Consider the following 25,758-nt stretch of genomic DNA (forward strand, 5'->3'; position numbering starts at 1 on the left):
TCACAAGACAAGCAAGTTAGACTGGATTAACCCGTACAAAATTGGTCACCACAACTAAACAAAAGATAAGATGATAGGAATAATTAAAATTATGAAAAGCATTTACATTTTTAAAAATTGTCAATCCACCAACAATCCTAAATCATAACAAAGATGAATTCCCTTTTCTGGCTAGCTTTAGGTGTGAAAAGATCTGGTCTCCTAAGAATCTGGGGAGGTACAGAATAATGTAGTAAGCCTATGCACCTCTATCAATTCCCACCAACTTTCTAGGAACTCAATCAGGGTCAATCAGAAATAACTTTACTTAAAAATTTATGGGTGATAGACTGATTTGGTGGAACAGAGATTCAGAGCCGAACTGTCTACACACGGATTCCCAACCTTGGTTCAATGGAACGCCAAGGTTCCTCCAGAGATTGCTGGGAGTTCCTCCAATTATGGCTCATTGTCTACCAGTTTGATGATGCCTGTATGGCTCTGGGGCTAACACCACTGGTTAGAGCCAACTGCATGACTCTAATGATGTTTTTAGTTGTCTAAAGGAGTGGTATTCTAGTCATCACTGGGGGGGGGGGGGGGGCATTCTTTCCACTGGCCACCAATTTACTTAATTACCCAATAAACTCTCTTAAAATATGTTAATATGGGTTCCCTAAACCCTGTAAACTATTTCAAGGGTTCCTCAATGGTGAAAAGGTTAAGAAAAGCTGATTTACACTAATTATATAACTTAATATGTTCAAAGAGACCTTTGAAAACCCAAGTAAACATTTGTAAAATAGTCTTTTGATCAATTTTCTATTGAATGTTTCTAAAAATCACATGGATCTAATGGTGTATGTAAATGTTAATGAATTTTAAAAACTTTGCTTCTGAGTACTTCCAGCTTTATTGTACTGAGGGACTGGTGATGGCACACATCAACATCAGTCCTGTGATCCAGGAAGACTTAGGTCCATCCAAGACCAAAAGCATGGGGTGGGGTGTTTGGCAGCAGCTTGGTGGCAACTCGAGAAGCTGTAGAAGTAATCTACACCTCTACAGCTCCCAGGTATATTTGATACCGGTTGGCCCCTAGCTGAGAATAACTGCAGGTTGGGACAAGCAGTGTCCAGGCCCACTGGTATTCTAAGTAAAGCATTAGGGAAGGTGTTAATGCATAAACTTATGTACAAATATAACGCGACCCGAACACTATCTACCTTGTGTTTTCAGGTATAAACCAAGATTTTTTTGCAAAAAAATGCCATTAGAAAACAATTTATGGTTAATATTCAGGTGATATCTAGTGACATGTCCCAGGAATTGCATTTGTCTTTGGTTTGACAGATCAGAGCTGTCAACGACTAGGTGTCTGTAACACTTTACAGCAAAAAAAAAAAATATATATATATATATATAATTTAAGATCGAATGGCCCATCATAACCAACTCAAAAGTAGTAAATATATTAACCTGTAACAAAGGGGGGAAAACATATACAGATTGAGCCTATGTGATCATACACTTTATATGATATTTCTGTTGGTTACCGTTTTGAATGTTAGCAGTGACTGCCACATTTTGAGCACTAGGTTTATATTCGAGTCAAAGTATTTTTCCTGCTTTTTTAGGCATATTTAGGTATCTATATATTTCAGTATATACAGTATTTGCAATTTGTCCATTAAATAAAGTCATGTAAAGAAAACCTTTACAGAAAGCATTCTACAACAAAGATTTACCTTTTCCCTATGAATGAGTTCAAAAGCAGCCAGAAGTTCCCCTGTATTCTTGTCACCCATGAATATCGGATACCAGGATAGTTTAGGTGAACGCTGTAGACTTGGTTTACAAATACACCGTCCCATGAATTCATCTGCCCCCTGCACAACAAGACAGAGTTATTAATATTGCCTGCACATTAGCTATGCAGCAACAACTACTGTTAGACTGTTGGTTGTTCCACAAGTTCTACATGTACTCACATAGGTGTCATGGTCATAAATCTCCACCACGATACTGGGAGGAACTTCTGCTATCATTTCCAGTCCACCAAATATTTCAATCTCATGGAAGATGAGGGTCTGATCCCATGTTGGGTTTAGGGTGTTTTTTCCCACCACTGTCTTCTGGCTCTGATGTAGGAAGGACACAATGGCGTATGGGTCTGGAATCAGAAAGGTTTGTCACTGAATGGTGGGTATGTTTTCATGACCTTGCACCCTTTGGCCTTATTTAACTCAATGAGACTGCAGCAAATTTTTATGCTCAGTGCCAGTTGAAAAGTTGGCTGCTAATTCTCCAACAGGTGCATGACCGAGGTGCCCATGCCTACTAATAAGTGGTGTGCCTGCATGCTGTGTACACACAGAGCTCTTACACACTGAGCCCTCCTTGGAAACTCATTACTAGTCACTAATAAAACTCAGAAATATTCCACAGCTTCCGTCATTTGTAGAGCTGTGTCCACAGCTCCGTGGTCAGACGCTCAGCTAAATTAGCTACATTATAAGAGTAAAGAAGGGACTTGGATAGTTGGTACTAAAGTAATACAAGAAAGTGTTATCCAAATTTTTCTAATGCAGAACTAAACCTGTTACATACCACAATGACTGCATTAGGAGCTATCCATATCTTGTCATTATTCTTTTTAGACCCTGATGAAGAGAGGTTTGCTTGGCCTATGAAACGTGTCGGTTGCATGTATCTGAATAGGATGACAATGTCAGCTTTTTGATGCATTCATTAGATTGGTTTAGTGCTCCTTCCTTTTACTATTTTTCACCAGTAAAAAACGATAGTGGCTAACTAACTTTTCTTCATGATCCCAAAAATATGTTGATTGGAGTTTCATTTTTCAATATTACAGAATACTCACATTTGTTGTGAATTTCCCCATCCAGAATTTGATATAAAGTCATTGGGTTATCAATTTATTTATCAATTAAGTTTTTATGTGATGCTCCTCTAAAAATGAAAAATCTTGAAGTTCTCAAAACATTTTCCACTGGAATAAATGGTAGTTGTAAAATTTCCTATTATTATAAGAGCCTTATAATGTGCCATATAGGCAGCAACTCACCAGAAAAGCTGTCTTTGTCCATTGGGATCAAGTTACGGGCTTGATAGAGGTAACAACGCAGGTGGTAGCGATCTCCAACTATGATAAAAAGAAGAAATCTTCATAAATAAGGAAAATTGAGTGAAACTTTTTTTTAGAACCATTAACATTTGTGTTACTGAAATACAAAATAATGCATGGGACCAGAAAATCCATTGTACATGGAAGTCCCGGATTCTAAAGATTCTACAGTAAACAGTAGGACATCTGATGAGATGACATTCTATATTTAATGAGGATTCTAAAAAGGTTGCCTCATTAGGTCACAATATGTAATTAACCCAACATCACCATACATTGAAATTCTGACAGCTGCAGGAGACTTACATGTGCATATTAGCTCTATAGACTTCTCTACGGATGATAGTTGGCTTTGATTCCATCTGTCAGCCCCATAGAAGTCTATAGGTCTGTGATATGCAGGTATGTCTACTGCAATGGAGGGAGAGGGTGAGTTACTTTAGGTTAAGGAATGGAACCAAATCATACATTTGGTTATCATTTAATGATTTATTAATATATAATACAGAATCATATTGCTTTGTAGCTTTTCTACCCTCCTGGAGGTCAGTTTATTCTACATATAGTCTGCTTTCCCAGATTTCTTCCCAACACACACCCCCTAATAATATGCTATTTTAAAATAAAAACCTTGTCATTGAAAACCTTATTTTATACCAATGTCATTACTTGGTTTCTGTTGCAATAGCTGGTGGGAGAGGTTGGCAGGGTGATGCACATCGCTTCTTGAAAACATCACCCAGCCTCGGTACTACCCTTAACACCCCTAAGCCTTGCTATAAGCAGGGTGGTGGCTTCTAGGAGAAGACATGCAAATTTCTAAATGCCCTCATGGGTAAGGCACTGGGGATTCCTGGACAGTATGCAATGCCCACATGTGATGCTGAGCTTCTATGATTAAAGGAAGTGCAATGCAGTGAATGGAAGGTGCTGACCAGGGACAGTTATAATGGAGAGGAAAGGGATGGATAACGGGCCTGATTTATTAAAGCTCCCCATGACGGGAAAGGATACACTTTCATTAGTGAACCTGGGTGATCCAGCAAACCTGGAATAAATCTGGTCAAGAATTCAAAACATTTTGCTGGAAAATAGCAAATGACTGAAAAAATCTGTTCCAGGTTTTCTGGATCACCCAGCTTCACTGATGAAAGGGTATCCTCTCCAGCCTTTGGAGAGTTTTTATAAATCAGGGCCGATGTACGAAGTTCACATTGTGCAGTGAAATCAGAGTAAGCAATTTCAGTGCAGGAGAGGCGCCAGTACAACCGTGCAAGACACAAAGAAAGATTGGAAGTCTGATTTAAGTCCCAGCACAAGGAAGAATGTGATGTACTTACAATCAAAAATGCAGGATATTGTAGGTCTGTTTACTCCTAAGTTCAGAGTACAAGCATACTTCCCATCATCGCTTTTGTCATCAGTAACTCCACCCTGAAGAAATAATATACAACAATACACAGGTTTATGTAGCACTCCAGCAGCAAATTACCGATAGTGGTAGAACATAAAAAGCCAATATAACTATATTAAAAAAGTCCTTCTTAAAGTGCAGACAACAAATTACTTAGTGTTACCTGTTAATCAAAAACCAATATTCTATGCAACTCTCTGATTACATTTCACTTTGTTACTGGCGGCCTGACTTTTCCTGACTTCATGAATAATCCCTCCCAGCTGTTGTCCTGCTGTCCAATGATATTGCTAATCTAATAACCCAAGCTGCCTACCAACATCTGTGCTGTGAAGCCCAAAAATGGGGGCAACTCCCCTTGTGGTCACCTTGAAGCTGATCTGTTCCCCTTTACAGACTTCCCATGCCTTGTTTTGCATTGCGTGTCTGTTAGCTAAAGAAAGCAATGTTTTGCTTTCTGATGTAAAAGTAGCCCCCCTCCATGATTGGTGATGAGATGGGGGTATAATGAATTAGTAACAGCAGAGGTGGGGAAGAGTAAATCCACAGAATGAATGAAGAAGAAGCAGGGAGATCCTTGCATTTAAGGTCCTCAGGTAAAGTTTTCCCTCCAGCAAGAGAAACAGTAAGCAGCACAACAGTGCCATCCCCAAATCTCACCCTAAATCTCCAACAGACAGAGGTAGCAGTGATCTCATACTGCAGAATTACAGCTATCGAGCTGAAAACACGAGAAATTGTTTTTAGGTGGAATACAAAGTCCAAATGCTAACTATTGAAATAACCCTTAAACGTAACCATTAACGCTTTCCCTGGCCCTAACTTTTGCCTTGACCATAACACCTAACCTAACCTGTTAAAGGTCTGAAAAGTGTCTGACCCTGCAAGCTCTTCTCCTTCTATATGGATCAGCGCTCTCTGTAACCATTTGTTAAATGTGACAAATATTCTAGATATGAATAAGGAAATTAAAAAAGGTATAGGCTGAGTTTCACTCACCAGCGCCCCCTCTAGTGCAAAAACAGCAGCTGCCCCCGTCATTTCCAGGGGCTCCATTCTACGCCGCCATCTCCGTCTGCGGAAACTGTCCGTCTTGCGATACTTTAGGTGAAATCGCCATCCAAAAAGAGAGGCGTACTCCCAGCCTTCACTCTCAAATTCATCAGGCTTGTGCTACGAGAGATATAAGAGGAAAGAATTGAAGGGAAAATCCAATCAACATTTGGGTTACCTGGATTCAGCAGAATTTAATAGTGCTACTTAATAGGGCTACATCCTTGTACAGATTTTATGACGTGCTTCCTTTCTAGCACCCAGCTTCAGGTCTAGTGATCAGCTTGCCCACAGATTCGGCATATTTCCAACAGGAGTGGTAGAGAGAGAGAAGTGCACAACATATGCTTCTCGGCAAGGTAGTTGTTTGAGCCCCCACTGGGCACTTTGATTCCCTCCTATTCTCCACTGGACACAATTGATCCCCTATCCTTTTCGTAGACAATTTTGTTCTCCCCACCCTCCGCTGCACACAATTGTTTTCTCCACCCTTCTTTGGGCACTTTTTTTCCCCCAATCCTCTGCTGGGTATTATTGTCCACTGAGCATTACATTTCATTCAATCACCCAACTGGGCAACGCTGTTCTTCTTTGGGTCCCTCTGGCATTACTATTCCACAAATTACCCCAATGAGCACGATTGTTCTTCCTAACACCCTATTGACCTTTCTGTTCATCTGATCACACTACTGGGAACTACTGTTCCCCAATATCTCCTGCTTGGAACTTTTGTCCCCACCCCCAGTACCAGTCCAATACTGGGCACTATTGTTCCTGATCATCAGTGCTGCCCATTTACCCATCATTGAGTACCAATGCATTAGACATCTCAGCCATGTGCCCAACATCTGTTTTTGAGTGCTCCGGGTCCTGATGTCCCCTACCCTTTTTTTTCTTTAACTTACGTGCTTCCAAGCAGCTTGTCCCTGACTTATAAGAGCATTTCTCTCTGCTGATGGGCAAATGGACCTGTAAAGTTTTTTTTCTCAAGATTTTATTCATTTCCTTCTGTCTTTCACACAGAGACCTTCATTGTGTCTAAAATAAGGTATTTATTAAAAATAGAAATGTATTATTTAATCAGGGTGGTAAAAATGGGCGGAAAGAAGCAACGACCCAGGGAAGGCAAACTATATGTAGATTAAAGTTCAGTTTATACAATGTACAGTGCACTCTAAATACAATTAGAGATGTCCACTCACTTTCTTTAGTATCTCGATCTGTTTGGGATCTCTCCGGCGCAGTCTGACCCAGCGCCTCCTGCGGTTGGTGTGATACATCTTCTCAGTGGGCACCCATGATTTGGGTTTGCGGTCTGGTGGAATGGTTATGCCATACTCCCAGCCTGCAATGTGAAGAAAGTAATACACGACCTCTATTAAACTGTCTAGCACACAGGAGCCATCACAGCTTGCTTTTTTTTTTTTAGAAAACGTTAATTATATTATCATCTCAAGAAATACCAAATCTAAAATATTCTGGGCAAACTGTTGGTTAGCTGGAAACATTATAGGAAAATGTGCCAACTGCTTGCCAAAGGGTCAGTCCACCCAACAGCTACTGTATATTACAGATAAAACTGGTAAACTGTATGTTAGATAGTCCAGCAACGTGATCTCACATCCATAATTTCCAAATGTGTTCTGGTCCAATGGGAAGATTTGGGTGTGTCTGCCCACCTTTGTATGTTCCACATCATACTGTTTCATTGTCCATAAGGTACAATAAAAATCCCATCGGGGCAATGGGAGCTTTTATATTGGGCATTGTGGGTGTGAAATCGGAACAGATCTCAATAACAGGATACCCCAACAAAATATTCAGAAATTCATCCCTGCCCCACACCTATTCCACTTGGGTCATGTGACAAGAGAACCGCATTTGGTCACAAGATCTAACATTAGAAAAATGTGCAAATTTTGGAAAGTTATCTCTAAATGTCTGTCCTACTCAGCTGCAATTATAGCACAAACATAGTCCACATCTACATTGCATCTAATAGCATTAACAGCTGGAGAGGGGTATGAAATGATGGCCAATTATTGATGGGTTAGGAAACAGATAAAGGTGGGGAGGCAAGTTTTAAATGGAAGGATTTAAGAGTTTATTTATATTTGTTGAAGGAAAGAGCCAACCTAATGGGATAGAGGAAGGGAAGAAGTCATTATTAGGTCATTGGAGGAGCGAAGAGAGCGGCTAGGGGTGTATTTGTATATTAGGTTAGAAAAGGAGGTAGGACAGAAGCTGTGGAGGGATTTTAAGTATTGAATTTGATTTTTATATGTAATGAAACCTGGTGTAATGATTTGTGGGACGACAGGTGAGGAGTGAAAGATAAATGAGTCCAGCTGAAGAGTTCATGATAAATTGAACAAACGCCTAGTTAATCTGCTATTATGTGGTCAGGCATGTCATTGGGTTCCATTTTTTGAAGGACATCCACCATGCTGGGAATAAAACTTGAAGCTGCATCCTCACCTTGTTCATCCACGGCCCGGTTTATATCCGTAGACCATTCCTCATCCTCCCAATTCCACCCTGGAGGGCATTCAGTCTCATCTTTCGGAAGGACCTTCTCCCCATTCTGAAAGACAAGTGACAGTAATATTAGGGAATAGGACACTTTTTCTAATGTTCATGCATCTTCCAGCCAGGAGACAAGCATTTTCCAATGAACTGACATTTAAAACTTGCATCTCACACCTCCACATGACAGCATTGGGTTTCTAAGCTACCATTCACCGCACAGCAGCAGGATGAGGCGGTAGCAAGGGAATTCTTTTTGCATTTAGTGGCATATGTATGCATAGTTTTATACTGTATATAGTTTTAATCTACAGATTTCAGGTGCCAAGCTATGTAAATGATAAATCATGACCCAGGTAAATGTAAATGCTAGTTGGTTAATTTATCAAGCAGCCACTTTAAGTCTTTGAAATTCACAACCCACGGAGTGAAATCACTGTTAGTCACCAAATATTCACACAATAAAATGTTCTGCTTTACCACATCAGAGTAGGCCTCGGTCATGTGTATCCATTGTCCACCGGGCAGCCGGGCCTGGTTCTCAAATACTTCCTCCACGAAGCTCATGTGACCGGCATCCGTGTCATACAACAACCTGCAGAAAAAGCAAAAATGTCACCATCTAGAAAATGATCATTAGCCAACACACAATGTATAACCAAGTGACAGCTCTGAGTCTGCTGATATCAGATCCAGGATGGTAGCCTGGTGACTTGGAGGGGTTGGAATGGCCCTTTCCAGAGACATCTCTGTAGTGCATAGACATGGATTCAGTATTACAAAGAAATGTCACTTTATTCTTCCAGTTCTTCCAGTTCCAGACCTATAAACTGTTCTACATAATTGTATAATGCATAAAATCCTAACTTGACAAATAACATATATTCTATAGGGTCTTTGTAACACCATGACATCTTCTCAAAAGAGACACCAACAGCATGGGAACTCTGTCATAGAGCCTCATTTAATATAGATCTCCAAGACTGAAGAAGATACACTTCAGCTTCAACAGCAAAGCTGGGTGATCCATCAAACCTGGAATAGATTTCTTATGCTAGCAAATGTTTTAAATCCTGGACCAGGTTTACTGGATCACCCAGCTTCACAGATGAAAGTATATCTTCCTCTGCCTTGGAGAGCTTTTAAAAAAAAGGCCTATGGCTTTAACTACTTGGATCTTAACCTGAGACCCAAGGGCTCCATGTGGTCCTTTGGAACTATAAGTCACCCTCAAGATGAGGGTAACATTAGAACCAATTTTTATAGAAGTTGTAATGGAAGTAATTTTCAGCAGTCTCATTCCATCTCAGAATGTCTCTTGTAGATTTTCTTTAGTCTTCAGCCACACCTGTAGATTGTCTGCAATCTCTGACTACCTCCTCTAAAATGTCCTATGTGTCATTTTATATGTGGAGCTAGGGGTGTCAGGGGCAACAGTTGAGGTCCCCCATATTGTGTAATTGACCAACACTGTCCTAACCCTTCCCAAGCCTAAAAGTTGGGTCACTTTAAGCTAATAGTCCAGAGAACTAGGGAAAAGATCTGTTCGGAGGCTCCACTCTTCAGCTTTCTGTTCACACCACACCCCTACATGAGCTGGAACAACCAGAACTCCAACACGGCCATTGGTTTCCACTGAGTTACAACATCCATCAATCCTTGTGGGGTACCAATCAATACCAGCCAGCTTTTTTAGTATTCCATTCCCCTTAAAGGCCTACATTCATCTGGCAGGCTGAATATTAAACCTACCTGTGATAGCTATACTTTCACAGGGGATGCCTACTTCTGGCAGTATGGGATCTGTTTCATCAGTAATTATAAAAGTGCAGTACAGAATAATTCCTTGTTAGTTAATTTTCAGGTTGGTCACTTATAAGTTGAATATATATAGAAAACAAAGAAGTGAATAAAAAATATCAGTCTGGTAACTTTTCTTTAGAGTACTGAAGAATATCAGAGCTCTGGCAAGTGCCTGAGTGCCAGGTTACACCCCATCCCGCCATTACACACTTATTGGGTTCATTAGAGAGAATTTAGGATTCTGATGGACATCCAGGAAAAGTTTAACTGAGTAGAGAACAAAAAGCCCATTGGGGCTGGTAAACTCACGTCTTTTCCGGGCTTATGAACCAGTCTCCGGCCCAGTTCCAGCCACTGGAGGGCTTAAAGCTTTCCTTCGGCAGTTTGATCTTCCCTGTTACGTCTGAGAACTTGGGATAGGTAAGTCCTGTGGTTCCCCAGTTGCCCACCAGTGCCAACTTGGTCTGGTTCTCATACTACAAGAGGCAAAAAGTCAATGTACACAAACTGCTCAGATTGCAGCTGATGGAGAATTCATTATTATGTCATTTCCTTTATCTCCTACATGACACCTATTTGCCTACAACTCATACTTACAGCTTCAGCAAAAACAGAGAGCTTCCCATGAGCGTACTGGTTAAATTCCTTCTGATCCACAGCCAGTCCAAACCACAGCTGGACCCGAATCTGTGCTGGCATTTTGGCTCCTTTATTACCCTCCTGTGGGTACTGAAAAACAAAACTCAAATAAGAAAACATATGTTTTGGGGTAACCTAATTTGTTATGAATTCAGAGCAAAGGACAAAACAAAAATACTGTTTATTGGCAAAAAAGCAAAATCTACTAATATAAGTAGCTAATATGGCTGCTTGTATGTTCATATAAAATTATAGTCCTTGCTGAGAAAAAAAAAAGTTTGTCCCAATAAATTTTCATTCAGTGTTCCTATTGCTGAAAGAATTGTTAAAAAAATAAAAGTATGCACCTCGGACCAAGTTGTCAACACCCCTATGTCTCAAGAAACAATTGGTAATCAGTGGTGTTCCCAGTTATGTGACCCCCATGAAAGCTGATCAAAATGATCACATGTAGGGTAGAGATTGGAGTTTTGTTTTTTTTGTACACCAAAAGACTTTCCATCCTAAGGATTTTACCGTCCTTTTCTCTGTTCCTCTCTTTTCTCCCTTTCTATTTCTATTACCTGTATATGATCTAATTATATATAGAGCACCCTAGGAGACCTCTTCCTCAACCAACTAAGAATCTGCCCCCTTCCAGATTTCAATGGTTCCCTGTTGGCCCTGTTGGCCATTCGGAAGGAGTAAGAGACAAATGGACAGCCCAAGCTTTTCTGTGTGCCTGCCACCAACTGCTGGTGTCTGTTTTACTTAAGAGGTCACCAGACCTCAAGCCAATCAAATGCAAATCACAGCTTGCAAAAAGTTCTGTTCACCGATATGCCTAAGTTTCAAGGCCACATCAGAACATAAGAGAAGCTGGCGTGATGAAGTGATCCTATGTATCCGTTATACGTAGGCTTTATTATGAACAACACAGCTGGTGTATTGATAGGTTTGATGGCTGATCCCAGGCACCATGTACATCAGTTTTAAAATCAACAGAGAAATAATATAAAACTGAACACACTTCTAGTAAGCCACATACAACAGGAAGTGTGTGAGGTTAGTGCATCTTTAAGAAGGAACCCTACGTTGAGAAAGATGGTCTGGAGTTTCCCGCAGTTCTTGCCACAGCACTTGGCACCTCTCCTGGAGAAAAGGACCTGGTGGGCTGGCATGCGGTAGTAAGCCACGCGTTTGTCCCCTTGTAACATCCAAATCAGTATATCTGGCAGGCTGTTCTGTGCCTGTAAAAGGCAATTCACATCAAACATTAGTGGGTCCATTTAACACACACATAAAAAATGCAGATGAAAATTAGAAAAAGTTAGAAAGTCGACCAAAACGTAGACAGGCATTGTTAACATTTTGTGTTATCTTCACAGAGAAGTGAAAGTACAAATTGATCGATTTATGTGCAGCCAAAACTGGAGGTATATGTGTGTGAGATGCAGCATAGAATAAAAAAGGGGGAAACTGTATTTTAAAGAAAAATGTCAATAATTTAATATAAACAATGCGCAAAGCTTGAGCAATGGCATCCAAATACTTGAAGGCTTTGTGCACCTTTGATAACCCAGACATGGATTCCTGACCTGGAGCTAGACTGTTACAGAGTGATTCAAAGGATAATAAACTTACATTAACAGAAGCATTAAATACCTCACCCTCCCAGCCCCTGACCATCATATGATTGACACATCAATTTACCAGAAGAACATATTCCATTTACCTCCTCCGCCATGGCTTTAAGTCTCTGAAGCCAATCCTCGGCTTGCTCCAAGACATCTGGGAGCTCAAAATCCTCGTGTTTCATTTTTAAAGCTGACTGCATGATTTGGTTCAGATTGGTCTTGCGGAACCGGAACAGATAGAGATCCAGGTGGGTGGTTCCACGCATTGATGGAATATCAGGTAGTGGATGACTGCAAAGAAGAGAAGATTTAAAGTTGACCATCAAGCATAAAAACTTTGATTTGAGCATATTCCCCAATAACAAAGGATATACTGTAAATACTACAATGTATAAATACAGATTTGTATGCACTAAATGTGTGAAAAGGGAAGACCAGTCAAGTCAGGCCTGTCAGACTTCAGAGGTTTCCAGCCCCAACACTGGAAGTTTGACAACCACAGTTGAGAGAGCATATGTAGACGACTGGTGTCCAATAAGCTAACTGAAGCAGGTTGGTAACCAAGCTCATTTGCCTAGTGAAATGTGGTGACGTACCTTGATATGCTGGCGGGTAGAGATGCTTGGATCACAAGAAAAAGTTACAAAGTCCTTGGCAGATTCATTTATCTTGCCATGAAGAACTTAATGCTGTCATGCAAGTTCTGTTCAATCCCCCAGCAGTGCTGTTGCTGTATACATCTAACATCTTCAGCTAACATCCTTGGCTAACAAAAGCCTCAAAAAGAATTCAGTTCTAAATAGCAGACATTATCAACCATTCCTTGGGGTTGCTGGGGATTCCTTGAATTGTGGCTGACTGACCTCCCATTTCATGATGCCAACATAGTCCTGGGACCAACACCACTCAGTAGAGCAAGTTTCCTGGCTTCATTTATGTTCTAAGGTGTCTATGGAAGGTGGTATTCTAGTCACTAGTGTAAAGGGTCATTCTTTCCACTGGCTACAACTTTAGGAGGCCTTTTTCTCACTGTACCTTTGATTTTAGCAGTGGCTCCCTGAGACCTGAAAATTACTTCAAGAGTTCCTCAGGATTTTTCTAGGGGTTCCTCAAACTGTGGATGGCTGCCCACCCACTTGATGATCTCTGCATTGTTCTAAAACAACACCACTTGGTAGAGTCAGATGTAAAACTCTAATGATGTTCTTAGGTGGCCTCGAACTGTGGCAGTTTGATTGGATTTGATAATGTCTGCAAAGTTCTTGCACTAAAGCCACTTAGTGGTACCAGCTGCATGATGCTGTTTTAGTTGTCTATTATGATGATATTTTAGCCACCTGCGTAGGGGGTCATTTTTTTAGGAAGCCACCAAATTAGGAAGCTTTTTTTCGCACTGACCCCCAGTAATTTGGTTTCCGTAGCGATTCCTTGAGACCTGAAAATGATTTCATAGGTTCCTCTGGGGCAGGGGTAAGCAAACTTCAGGCTTTAGGCCAGATACGGCCTTGCCAGTAGTCTTTTCCGGCCTAATGCTGCCCTGGTCGATGCAGCCTAATCCCAGCTGGCAAGGGTCGGCAACCCGCAGCTCCATGCGGTCGGGGTAAGGCAGCATTTCCTCTCCTCCGTATGCATTGCAGGGGAGAGGGATTTCCCTTCAGGGGCGTTCCTGGTAGGGGGCGGAGTCATCAGCGCAGGACTTGAGAGAGAGTCCGGCCTAGTGTGCCTTCTTCATCTCCTAAAATGGCCTCCCAAAAAATTTGCTGACCCCTGCTCTGGGGTAAAGAGAAATTAAGAATAGCTGCTATAGAGGCTGCTGTAGATTACAGATTTTAGAAACTTAAAGTCCAACTGAAGCTATTTCCTTTTGAAACAAAGCCCCATTTTCACTACTGCTTCACTAATGTGAAGCCTGGCTGAATATGACAAATATTGGTTGGACTTTGAATACCAGTGGGTCTGTGTCAGTCTTCCCCCTTACTACTAGCAGTAGGATTTATCTTTCTTATGGATTTCAGAAAATCAATGATCTTTTAATGACGTATAGCCTTGTGGTCCCACCACATATATTATCCCATACAACAAGTTCTCTAGGTCACCAGGAGGCAAAGGACAGGGACATAGCAAACTGACACCTAGAAATGTTATCCTCAGCAGTATGGGGTAGTAATACATATTATTCCCCCCCAAAACGTACCCACAATCATTGATGACATCATCAATCATACGAGTAACTAAGTAATCCAGGTCATATGGGGAACTCTTCGCCTTCAACGCCAAATTGACTTGTTCCAAGTTCCTCTCCTAAACACAAAACATCAAAATATTATTTCAGAACAGAAATAGCAACTAAAACACGTTTGATATTATTGAGACATTTCACAAAAAGGATCAGTCAGTTTTTGTGCACCAAATGCCTTTCAAATCCAGATATTGCCTAGTGAAAGAGACAGTGATATCATTACTTTGCTGTACATAGCCAGTGCAGACAGCAGAGATCTGGGAGGAGACTCAGCAGTCCCACCCACTACTGGCTGCCTATAGAAAACCACAGGAGGGCGGAGACAAGACCAGTCTATCTGCATAGGGAGAGAGGACACCAGTGACTGATCTTGATACAAAGAGCTCCTTCACAGAGGCAATGGGCCTGATTTATTAAAGCTCCCCAAGGCTGGAGAAAATACACTTTCATCAGTGAAGCTGGGTGATCCAGAAAACCAGGAATACATTTCCTAAAAGTCATTAGCTATTTGTTAGAAAATGTGTTCAGTTCTGGATCAGATCCATTCCAGGTTTGCTGGATCACCCAGCTTCACTGATAAAAGTGTATTCTCTCCAGCCTTGGAGAACTTTAATAAATGAGGGCCATTGTCTCACACTGAATCACTGTACAGAAACACACAAAGCACAGCAGGATTTAAGAATATACATGCTTCTATTTGCTTCCTACAAAGTTCATCTTTAAAACAAGCTCTAATCATAGTTGCTAAATGAATTGTGGAGAACTTCAACTTTAAAGTTCACAACAAAGACCCAAAAATCCCAGCTACTTTCTATATAAAAACAAATCTTGGCAGTCTGCAAGCCCTCTAATGCAAACACATAGCAGTTGCTTTTAGGCTGTAAGACACTCACAGACATTGGACTTTTGTTGTGACTATTAAAGATCTTTGAGAATGAAGTATTTCATAAAACATGCAGCTAGAAAGGTCAGTGAGGGCTTTTTAAAAGCTTGTAATGCTTATTTTTTTTATTCTTCTTTTTAGTATACTCACCAGGTTGTCAATGGTATGGTGAAGGATATTCTGGCTATCTGTGCGGTGACTTATGTCCTCCCAGTACGATGATAAAACAACAACAGGCTTCACGTTACCCCAGGGCAAGTAATAGTACTGACAACCTAAAGAACAAAGCAAAAGATTCATATTAACAATTCATTATTGCAACATACATGGAGAGAATTATAAAAAGGACCTCAAATTGACTGAAGTGGGAGGATTTGAAGAATTCTGACCTTAAAGGGGGCACAGTGGGCAATATGGATGGAGGTCCTAGCCCCTCCCCAGTCTATCCAGGCAGGAATTCTATTTTCATTGTTCAGACATCATCAGGAATCACCATCTTTTTCAAGATCTGTACTGTGTATGGTGATGCTTTGAGCTGCCTCATTAGACATAACAAGCCTGCTTTATAGACTGCGACTGTTTATATTTTGCCTCTATTCATTTCTTTTATTAGCAATTAAACACCCTGCGGAGGGGAATAGCTCATGCATTAAAGGGCAAGGATTTCCGGAACAAATACGTTCCAGGTATACAATAAATGACAGCACGATTCTGTCTGTGGCAGTCTCTGCAGACAGTTTTGCTTTTCCATTTGCTTAATAAAACTGTATACAGTGAAGAATAACAGATACAATGCTGATATGGGGTTTACATAACCCAGCATTGACTCTTACCATCGAAGACTGCTCGGCTATAGTGAGTGGTGGAGGCCAGGGGCAAGCAGGTGGTATCAAATTTATTGCCGTAGTTCCCGATGCTGACCTCAAACTGAATGGCATCGTCAACGTCCTGCAGCATGGTGGCTGAGTAAAAGGCAGCAAAGAGGCAGTACTTCCGTCTCCGCAGATACTTCTGCAAAAAGAGGACAAGTTGGGTTCCCTGCATTATATTTCTTATCTATATCTCTCTGCAGAGGACTGACATACTCCATGCTGTGTCAAACCCGCAGCTGTGCAATCAGCAAGGATCATGCTTTTTACTGGCTGAGGAGCTCTGATTTTGGAAGGGGCACCTCTGCAGAGATATCACCAATTCCACACAGAAACCAAGGGTCGCTCTCTTCACCATGATGGCAGTGTACAGGTTTGCTATGCCTTGGCTGCTCTCCAATGAAAAAAAACTTTGCTGTGCTACGTTCTATACTTGTAGCTGATTTAGCTGATTTAACCTAAATATTCACTTGGGCCTTAATAAACACATAACTATGCAGAAGATTCTGCTGGCTTTAAATGAAAATAATATACCAATAATATATTATTTTTTAATAAACACACTTTTGTGTAGGTTTTCTTTCTGTCTTTGTAGTATTACATACTTGTACAAAAGGTCTTCGTTATTCTTAGGTTCTCTGCAGAGATTAATATAACTGCATAGAGGAACCCTCATAGGACATCTTCACTTAGTCTGTCATCTCCCCACCCATATGTAAGACTTGTGTGAACAAGCAAGACACAAATGAGCTTCTTACATGTGGAATTCATAAAGTTGGAATAAAAACAACCATAACCTAATTAGAATAACTGATGTCTTCCTGACCATAAGGAGTTCCAGACCTGCCAACACTCCCAAGTAAAGGATAAATCTCAGTTTTTTAGAGGGGAAGCAGGTGGTCTCCATTCTTCTGCTCTCCTCCAGGTGGATCTGCTCTTACCTCAACTCGCAGTAGATCATCAGAAGGAATGTCCTCCACCTTCTGCTCGGTGTGCTCCACCAGCTTGCTCTCCAGTTCCAGCAGCACGCGTCCACGATACGCTACACCTTCTCCCTTCCAAACAAAATACATAAAATGTCAGAAAATACCAAAAAGGTAACTCAGATATGACATGGTGAGAGCCATCCCGAACAATAGACGGACAACTAAGACGTGTCTAGACATTGGACAGGCCAAATGCTCAACCCAACACCAGCTGGACAGTGGAAGCTTTGTGTAATAGTTCCCAGCAAAAATAAAGTCTAGTCTTATAATGAGAAACACAAAAATCATGGAAAGTTTAATACAATGCAAGTCATTAAAGAGTCCCTGTCACTTTTCTTATTCAAAGGGCAAAGTGACAGGACCCATATAGTGCCCAATCGCATATCACCTTTTACTGATCTTGTAGGGTGGATTTAATCTATGACTATCACATTTGAATTGTCCTGGAGATTTTTCGTCCTGTCCAAGTGCACTGACAGAAAGTGGGACAAAATCAGTAGGACAAACTCTGCAGGGGTTTTATTGCCTCCAAATGCTTTTAAAAACATGTATTTAATACTATCTATGGCCTGACTGGAGAGAATCCTCTTGTGTGTGGACACACGGGATTACAAAGACACAGTGACATATTAGAGGTCACCAGATAACACAGAGACAGTCACTGACCAGATATGCCCCCCTATATTGGAGAAGATTCAAACCACTAAAACGGCCAAGTGCACCCAGCAGATCTTCATCACAGCATCCCATAACCTAATGGTGCCATGGGGAGTTCTGATAATGACCACCCAATACCATAATTTGGTTATGTGGTGCTTTAAAGAGGTCTGCTGGGTGCACTTGGCCCTTTTAATAACCAAATGCACCAGGTTGCACCTCTCGTACACACCGGTGCAGATGGTGGACCCAAGTGGCAAAAGTGTCAATAAGCCATAACAGAGCCAAAGACAGGGCAGGCCAGGGCAAATATGCATAATTAGGAACAAACTTGAGATAATAACTGCAGAGACAGAAATGCAGCAATGCAGAATGGTAGAGTCACAGGTGCAGAGAGTTGTGGAAGTACACAAGGAATACCGCACTAGGAGGATGTTCGGCAGGACAACAGTGGATGCTTGGATGCAGAGTGACCTGTTGGTACACATTTTAAAGCAATTCCAATCAGCTATCTCTTTATTAATCACAGCACTTATGGGGGATCTTGGAACTGTAAACGGCTGTGCTGGATCCGAAGCGAAGTCCCTGGAACAAAATGCCAGGAAATGGGTGCAAAAATGTACCCAATACCATTACAAGCATTGTTACATTTTGTAAGTGGACATTGGATCCTGACCTGAGCTTTGTTTAAAATCAAGGAATCATATTTAAAGTGAATCTGCCATCATGCTAGTATAACACTTCAAGGTATTTTTTCCCAGAGATCACATGCTTGATAATGCTTTCATCTGCTTTTTACTTTAGAAAGATGGAGCCATCTTTGTTCAGACAAACATGAATATTGGTCAATACCATAGTGTAATCATGTTCTAATTGTTCTAACATCCTAAAAATAGCAGCATCAAGCTAGCAGCACTGAGCATGAAGAGTATCATGTACCGCTTTCATCCACAGGCCATAGCGAAATTCTCACCTTGCCCATATTGAGTTCTTCATAGGGATCTGGGAAGCCAGTAAATTCTCTGGGGCTTCCATACAGGTTCACATAGCACGGTCCGAAGGTGGGTAGAAAACCCAGATTGTCATCAACTAAAATTAAGAACCATAAGAACAAAAAGTGAATGCCAAACTTGGGTAAACCCATTAATAAAATCTGTTAATAATAAAGCACTAACATAATATGCAGCACTTTACCAAAAACAGGGACTGCAAATAACAAACCTGCATATATGTAACAAATACAAACTATGGCATAGTTGGAGAACAAGACCACAACCTAAACATTGAACCTAACTTGTGAAATGACAAGAGACTTGGTTTGTTCACATATGGGTCAGTAAATTAATCCAAAGTGTGACTGTCCACATTACGGCATACCGTATAACTCATATCCCTACAGAGATATACTACAATGCAAATGTTGTGCAGTGCAAGCTATGGTATAATGGTACCAGCCAACTTAAGGACAAGCAAAAAATTATCGTGTATATTAAAAACTATATTCAATTAATATTAAAAGTATTCATTACACATATTCCTCTTTTCCCTACGAATTTATACATGGAGACCATGCTGTTCAGAGAGGCCTAAAAGTATATATTAGTAAAAAATTAACATATATTACATTTTACTAACAAAATTTGCACAATTATTCTTTGTAATAATCATAATGAGCAGTGTTTAGAGAATGACTAAGACAGATATCCAATGGAAAATTTCTTCCCTCTTCATAAGGTTGTTTTCTGGGGTTAGATTGAAACATCAATTATAACATAGGTAGCTCCTATACATTGTAAAACATGGTAGCTAATAGGTCAGAAATATATAAATGGTAATAAAAAAAATATAGTTTTACGTAATATGAATATAGCATCATCTCATTCATCTGCAGGACCTTCTGCAGACTGAGGTCAAGAATACTTAGCTAGCTTAAAGCATAAATCATTGTTTGTCCATCATAGTCCTGTAGCACCAATAATGTGTCCATGCATAACTCCTCTCCTATATCCATTGCTTTTTGCTTCACTGTTAGCCAAATTTCCAAGAACCCACCAAGTGGGTTCCCCCCCTCTGGCTTTGCTTTTTTATTGTTTTGTGTATGGTCAGTATACCAAGATAGCATTTTTAATACAATTTTAATGGACCCAATTGTCTTTTAAACACATTTACAAAATCTTGACAAACACAACAGCAAATAGATGGAGACTCCTTACAAACTGGGAAAACTTTCAAATGTACATTTGTATAGATGATACAACTAAGAAGAGATGAGCTTCATAACACTTCATATCATAACTTACATATACCATTAAAATAATACAGCATGACCCTCTGTGTGTGGCATTTTCTTTCACTATGTGGCCAAATGCAGGTAGAGTTTAGCAGAGTTCTTGTAAGCAGACCATAATATTATTATTTTACTAGAATGTTTCTCAGCCAGAGTTTCATGGAACCCTGGGGTACCTCCAAAGGTTGCTAGGGCTTCCTTTATCAAAGAGCTATCCCCCTGTTAGAAAGGTCATGAATAGATGTTCTAATCAAATAGAATGTTGTCTTACACTGGTGGAGCCAACACCTCCGTATACAATCACCTATAGGTGAACAATGTACCTGTAAAGGGTAAAAACTATACCTTACCTATCCCATCTCCTGTTCAGCAAGGGTCATATCACCACTATTCCAAGAGGAGTTATATGGAATGTAGAGCAACATTTTATGACAAGATGTTAGCAAAAGTGACATCAAAACCGAACGATGTGGAAGATGAGAGCAATATAGGTAAAAAATTTTCCTTTTACAGGTTCATTTTTATCTAAAATTATATAAGTAGGGGACTTGGCCAGTGTAACAAGTCCTTCCATTTTACCAGAAGCCCTGCCTAAATTAATTCCATATTAGAATGGCAAATTGTGCAATATCCACTCAACATCATACATGACGTACTGTTAAGTAATTCAGACGGCGTGCCCGGTGCCTCATCTGGAGCATAAAGAGACAACTGTTGGTTAGGTGACATTAATGAATTTACAAGGGTGGGTGAGCTGTGACTCCAAGCAATCAAGTCACAGACTGTACATTCAATGAACATAATGAGGACAGGTTATGTGACATACAGGAGCGAAAGGAGATACCATGAACCATTGCAGATCACAACATATCCCTGTAAAGATGGGAATCTTTCATAGGTGATGCTAAGGGTTGATAGCAAATCCCATAGACAAGTTGTGGAAGGAGCCAAATGGGAAAAATAGGTATAACAACTTGGGGAATAGGTTACCATTCTGAAGACTCCATACCACTGCCTCACCTCCTGGGTGTACAACATGAAGACATGAACATTTATGATACCCACTCAGCTCTCTGCTCCCCCCACAATCTTCCTGAAATGCTTCCTTTACAGTGCCCAATCCCAGGTTACAGAGCAGGAAATTTCATGTTGAGTTACTCCCAAGTATCTCAGATCAGTTTACCTTGAATTAAATTATAAAGGTGAACCAAAATCCTAACAGCAGACACCTACTCTAAAGTCATTCTAAATTGGACAAAGTAAATGGTTTTCCCCCACACTCACTAATACTCACATTTTGCTGCCCTCCTATAACAATCCATTGTGGCCCTTTGGGAATACCTAGAACTTGGAAAGTATGTTGTGGCTTCCTCCTTGAATGTGCATGGGATAAGGGAGGAAGTCATTACCCCAAAAAGGTTGATACAGAGATTACAAGGTTTGAACTCCTGTCTCTGAAAGGGAAGAAAAAGGAAGCTTTGTATTATTGGATGGTGGGGGTTGTACGACCATTACATTGATGTCTTCTGGCTGGTCACATCGCACTAAGAAGATGAATGGCAGTGGGTAGATATTGAAAGTGCATAAATAAGGTGCAACAAAGCTCTATTTTAAATGTATTTAATTAATAACATTCTTGAATTTTTGATAGACCTAGAATTTGCCATTTAACTGAAAAGGTAATTCCCTACAATATGATACACGCATCCCTGCCCAGGTGCTGAATGTTGGAAAGAGCCAACAACAATAGAAGTCTTCAATGTCTTTGCTCCCCAAAGTCTTTGGTCTGATCACCAAGTTGTGGTTCATGCAATTGATGCAATGGTGTGGATAATCCTAACACCGTTACCTTTGCGTTTTTGGTACAGGTTGTGGGAGTGTGTTGTGTTATTCAGCAATGGTTCAGGGAAGGAGCAACTCTGTAAGATTGGAAAAAGCCAAGAACATGCAAATCATGTTAGAGAAACACCATTATATAAGAAAGAGTCAAAGAGTGTTTGCAAGGGAAGTCCATATGTTGCAAGAAAGGACAGACTGTCCTGGTTTTAGCCATGGAGGTTTTAGTGTATATAGAAAGGTATATAGAAAAGTAATGTTAATATGACCTAGTGATTAGGTAAACCAAGAAGAAAGTGAATACTATCATCCTGCTGGTCCCTGCAGGTCCTGGGGACACGTCCTGCTCCTCCGATCTCCACCCGGAGAATGCAGAGGCAATCTCCGGGGTTTCCCGGTGACGTCGGTGCATGCATCAGTGCAGGCGGATCAGCGGGAAATTTAAATAATTTTGTATTGGATTTAATACAAAATAGCTGTTTTGAGTCCAATACAAAGAAATATTTATATAACATATATATAATTATATAATATAAAAATATATATATAATATACAAGCTACTGTACACTTACATTACGTTTAAATTATTTTTTTAAACAGATTTTTGTTTTTGGTATTTAAAGTTTATTATTAAATTTATTAAATATTGGACATATTTTGGTGAGTTATGCCTAAGAATTATAGCTTACAATGTAAAATGAATTTCCATGCAAAAAAAATGTAAGACTTTTTGAATTGAAATGTTGACGAAATAAGAACGCTAGGGGGGTTAACTCTCCATAATACAACAAATACTAAAAATCAGTTGAGACAAGCTGAAGTTTTAGGGTTTACAGCAGCTTCCGTGCAGAAATTAGGCAGTCACTCAAGTAGCATTTTAAGAAGTATGTAGTCAATGTCATGTCACATATCAGGAATGAATCAAGCCAAGGCTTAAAAAACAAGCTGAAATAAATGTTTCCTATGATCATGTTATTTTATTATTAATCTGCACACTGTCACTGCTGACTAACATCAAGCAACACACTGGTTACATTTAAAGTATACTTTGTGGTAATTGAAGATACAGGGTTGTGTAGACACGAGTGCTATGGGTAGTAAATCAGACACCACTGGAAACACCAAGCCAAATCACCATCATTCCACCACCGGAGCAGCCAAAATGCAGCCCAAGACCAGCACAATAATAATAAATAACTGTGTACTTACCTTCCAGTTCACCTCCAGGTGCCGAGATCTTGGACATGTTCAGGTAAGTGGTGCCGATGATGTCATTGTGGGTCAGACGGTCCCTGCAAATGGAAACATAAAAGCAAAAATGAATGCTTAATAATATAAATTAATTGAAGTGGGCCTGTCTTGGAAGACATATGGGGAATGCCATTGTTGGTCTTGTAAAAAATTTTGCCTGGTTCCTTCCTTTTACTTCCAGCAGCTTCTTTTCACCACCAAGAAGAAAGAGAAGGAAACCCAAACCCGTATACTGTTGACAGGTTTTTTGTGCCGTGAATGGTTTTATTGGAAGGAAATGATGAAAAAGAGCAGGGTAGTAAATACAATTGTACTAATCTAAATCCAGGATCCACAATTTCACTAATCTTTACCCGTTGGACTGCAGAGCTCTCACCCCCCCCCCTAATCCTGTAGTTGGTGCTTTGCTTTTTCTAGAAGTAGGCAATCAACTGGCAGCATATTGCATGGCATGTGCCCTGTCCTTTACTGCATTGGGAGATTCTTTTGTAACTTGTACACCTACAGGGATGCCATGACAGTTTCTTATTGCAGCAAAGGGACTCAGAAGGTGAATATGAGTAAGACGTTCAACTTTAGAAATATAAGCAAGTGCACCAGAACTTGCTTCGATATTTGATTATTTATTAATATTTTATTTTTAAAGTATAAGTTGGTTAGTACCTGCAATAAAGTTTGATACCATTTTTGCAATGAACAGAATACACTTTTTTTTAAATAAAACTACAAAGACCATTTAAAATGTCTTTCCATTCTTACAATTCCCCATCTTCATAGCCACCAAGAACCATAAGAACGTCTGGTGGGGTGGCACTTGATATAATTAAAAAATTGGCAAAAAATGTTCTTGTAAAATCACCTCATCGATGGTAAAGGAATCAGTTGCCCATTAAACTCAGCCAGCCAGGGAGTTTCTTGGAAGGAACTGTTGAGTGCCGCCTAATATATACTCCATTACCACCCATAAATTATCGGCTAATAATAGAGCTTCATAATCACAGGCAGGCAGTAAAGAAAATCATTACGGCACCTTACACGTTGGCAAAACAAAAGCGTGAATTAAGAGTTTGGCAAGATGATTTACAGACTGCAGACTGGAGACCTCGGAGCTAAATTTAGAAATTGTAAAAAAGAGAGAATTATCTAAAAATAAAACGGGACTAGGCCTGTGCAGTTTCTTTTTTCCAGAAGTGATCTAACACATTTTATATATATGGTCTGAGCTCAGAGCTTCAAAAAAATATTGACTCTTGGAGACTACATGGCACAAGTTTAGGAGGTGCCCTTGTCACATGGATGGACTGTCACTTAATTGGATCCAAACCCCTCTCTTTTTCCTCCTCATTAGCCCGCCAGTCTTCCCTTTAGTTTTGCACAGTTGTACAGGATCCTCTCCTGTACTATTTTTTATTATTATTATTAATATTATTAAACAGGATTTATATTGCGCCAACATATTACGCAGCGCTGTACATTAAATAGGGATAATTGCTTACTCTTATTTCTCTGCACAATGTGAACTTCTCATATTGCATTTGTCATCCTGCATTGTCACATGGGCGCTTCCCCAATGTTTGTTACCTCTGTCATTGGCCAAGCCATAGCTTGCTGGACCCAAGCACTTTCATAGGGGTACAAATGTTCTCCTATTCTAGGAAGCTCCAGGTATTGACCTTAGCAGTATGGAGGAAGCAGTAAAGCATGACAACCATCAAAGTATAGGTGTTTCATGGGGGCTTTGCAAGGGCAAGGTGGAAGTGGTACAAAGCACAAACAACATGGACAACAATTCTGGACCTTATGACTATAAAACATTTGTTTCCTAAATAATATAGAAAGGACTATGGCATTTGTTGGCTTCCGTTATGCAACTCTTGGTGCAAAATGTATTCCTTAAACTAGAAATCTTTCTGATAATCCTAAAGCCCAATGGAAGCATCTTCCGATTTTACCTTTTTCTTTTTTTTTGGCATCTGCTGGGTTTTGCAGCAAGGGCTATAAGTGGTGGCAGACCTTGTAGAGCTGGAAAACGATTGGCATGCACAATGGTGCGGTCTGATTTCTGACACTCCCTCCACCCAACCCATTGGTGTTCAGTAGTGTTCAGCAGGGTGCCCTGGATGAACGGCAAGATGAATGAATGTGTGCTATGGCTGTACACCTCTGTGGCAGCACAGACATGATGTGAAGAAAGGGTTTGACTGGACTTTAGGGCTCATCCTAAGACCAATCATCCTTTATCAATAATTTACCTTTTATTTGCATAGTTAGCTTTCCTGTACCTGGAGCCCCTGAAGCAAAGACTTAGGCTATGTAAACACATTTTGTCGTTTCAAACGATCTTTCATGATCATTTCCAAAGACAAACAACTAAAAGATCAATGAACACATGCTGTACATACAGCACCATTCTGCTTTATGAAGAGGGGAGGGAGGAGAATGAATGAGTGGCACCATGCTGCACTCTCCACCCTTTACTTGGTCAACCGCGGGCAGCCGTCCAAAAGTCCAGCAATGTCTTCTTTTTGGATGGCTGCCCGTGGTTGACCAAGTAAAGGGTGGAGAGCGCAG

At 40.3% G+C, this 25,758-nt stretch overlaps 1 protein-coding gene across 4 annotated transcripts in view; it reads right to left on the bottom strand.

Moving 5' to 3' along the window:
- Positions 1–25,758, bottom strand: part of DYSF (dysferlin) — a 112,200-nt gene that overhangs the window by 38,473 nt on the left and 47,969 nt on the right. For 3 of the 4 annotated variants that reach the window (XM_072406682.1, XM_072406681.1, XM_072406679.1), the window contains 19 exons: positions 23,146–23,228; positions 20,756–20,791; positions 18,786–18,901; positions 17,111–17,224; positions 16,134–16,311; positions 15,451–15,575; positions 14,373–14,479; positions 12,277–12,469; positions 11,636–11,791; positions 10,521–10,652; positions 10,233–10,399; positions 8,601–8,715; positions 8,073–8,178; positions 6,797–6,939; positions 5,541–5,714; positions 4,468–4,561; positions 3,068–3,145; positions 1,971–2,152; positions 1,728–1,868 (listed from right to left, as the gene is read on the bottom strand). In XM_072406682.1, coding sequence (XP_072262783.1) covers positions 1,728–1,868; positions 1,971–2,152; positions 3,068–3,145; positions 4,468–4,561; positions 5,541–5,714; positions 6,797–6,939; positions 8,073–8,178; positions 8,601–8,715; positions 10,233–10,399; positions 10,521–10,652; positions 11,636–11,791; positions 12,277–12,469; positions 14,373–14,479; positions 15,451–15,575; positions 16,134–16,311; positions 17,111–17,224; positions 18,786–18,901; positions 20,756–20,791; positions 23,146–23,228 — 2,440 coding nt within the window. The remainder of the gene's footprint in view (positions 1–1,727; positions 1,869–1,970; positions 2,153–3,067; positions 3,146–4,467; positions 4,562–5,540; positions 5,715–6,796; positions 6,940–8,072; positions 8,179–8,600; positions 8,716–10,232; positions 10,400–10,520; positions 10,653–11,635; positions 11,792–12,276; positions 12,470–14,372; positions 14,480–15,450; positions 15,576–16,133; positions 16,312–17,110; positions 17,225–18,785; positions 18,902–20,755; positions 20,792–23,145; positions 23,229–25,758) is intronic. The other variant, XM_072406680.1, reaches the window with a different exon arrangement.

Source organism: Pyxicephalus adspersus, chromosome 3 (genome assembly GCF_032062135.1).
Source record: "Pyxicephalus adspersus chromosome 3, UCB_Pads_2.0, whole genome shotgun sequence".
In the NCBI taxonomy this organism is placed as follows: Eukaryota; Metazoa; Chordata; class Amphibia; order Anura; family Pyxicephalidae; genus Pyxicephalus; species Pyxicephalus adspersus.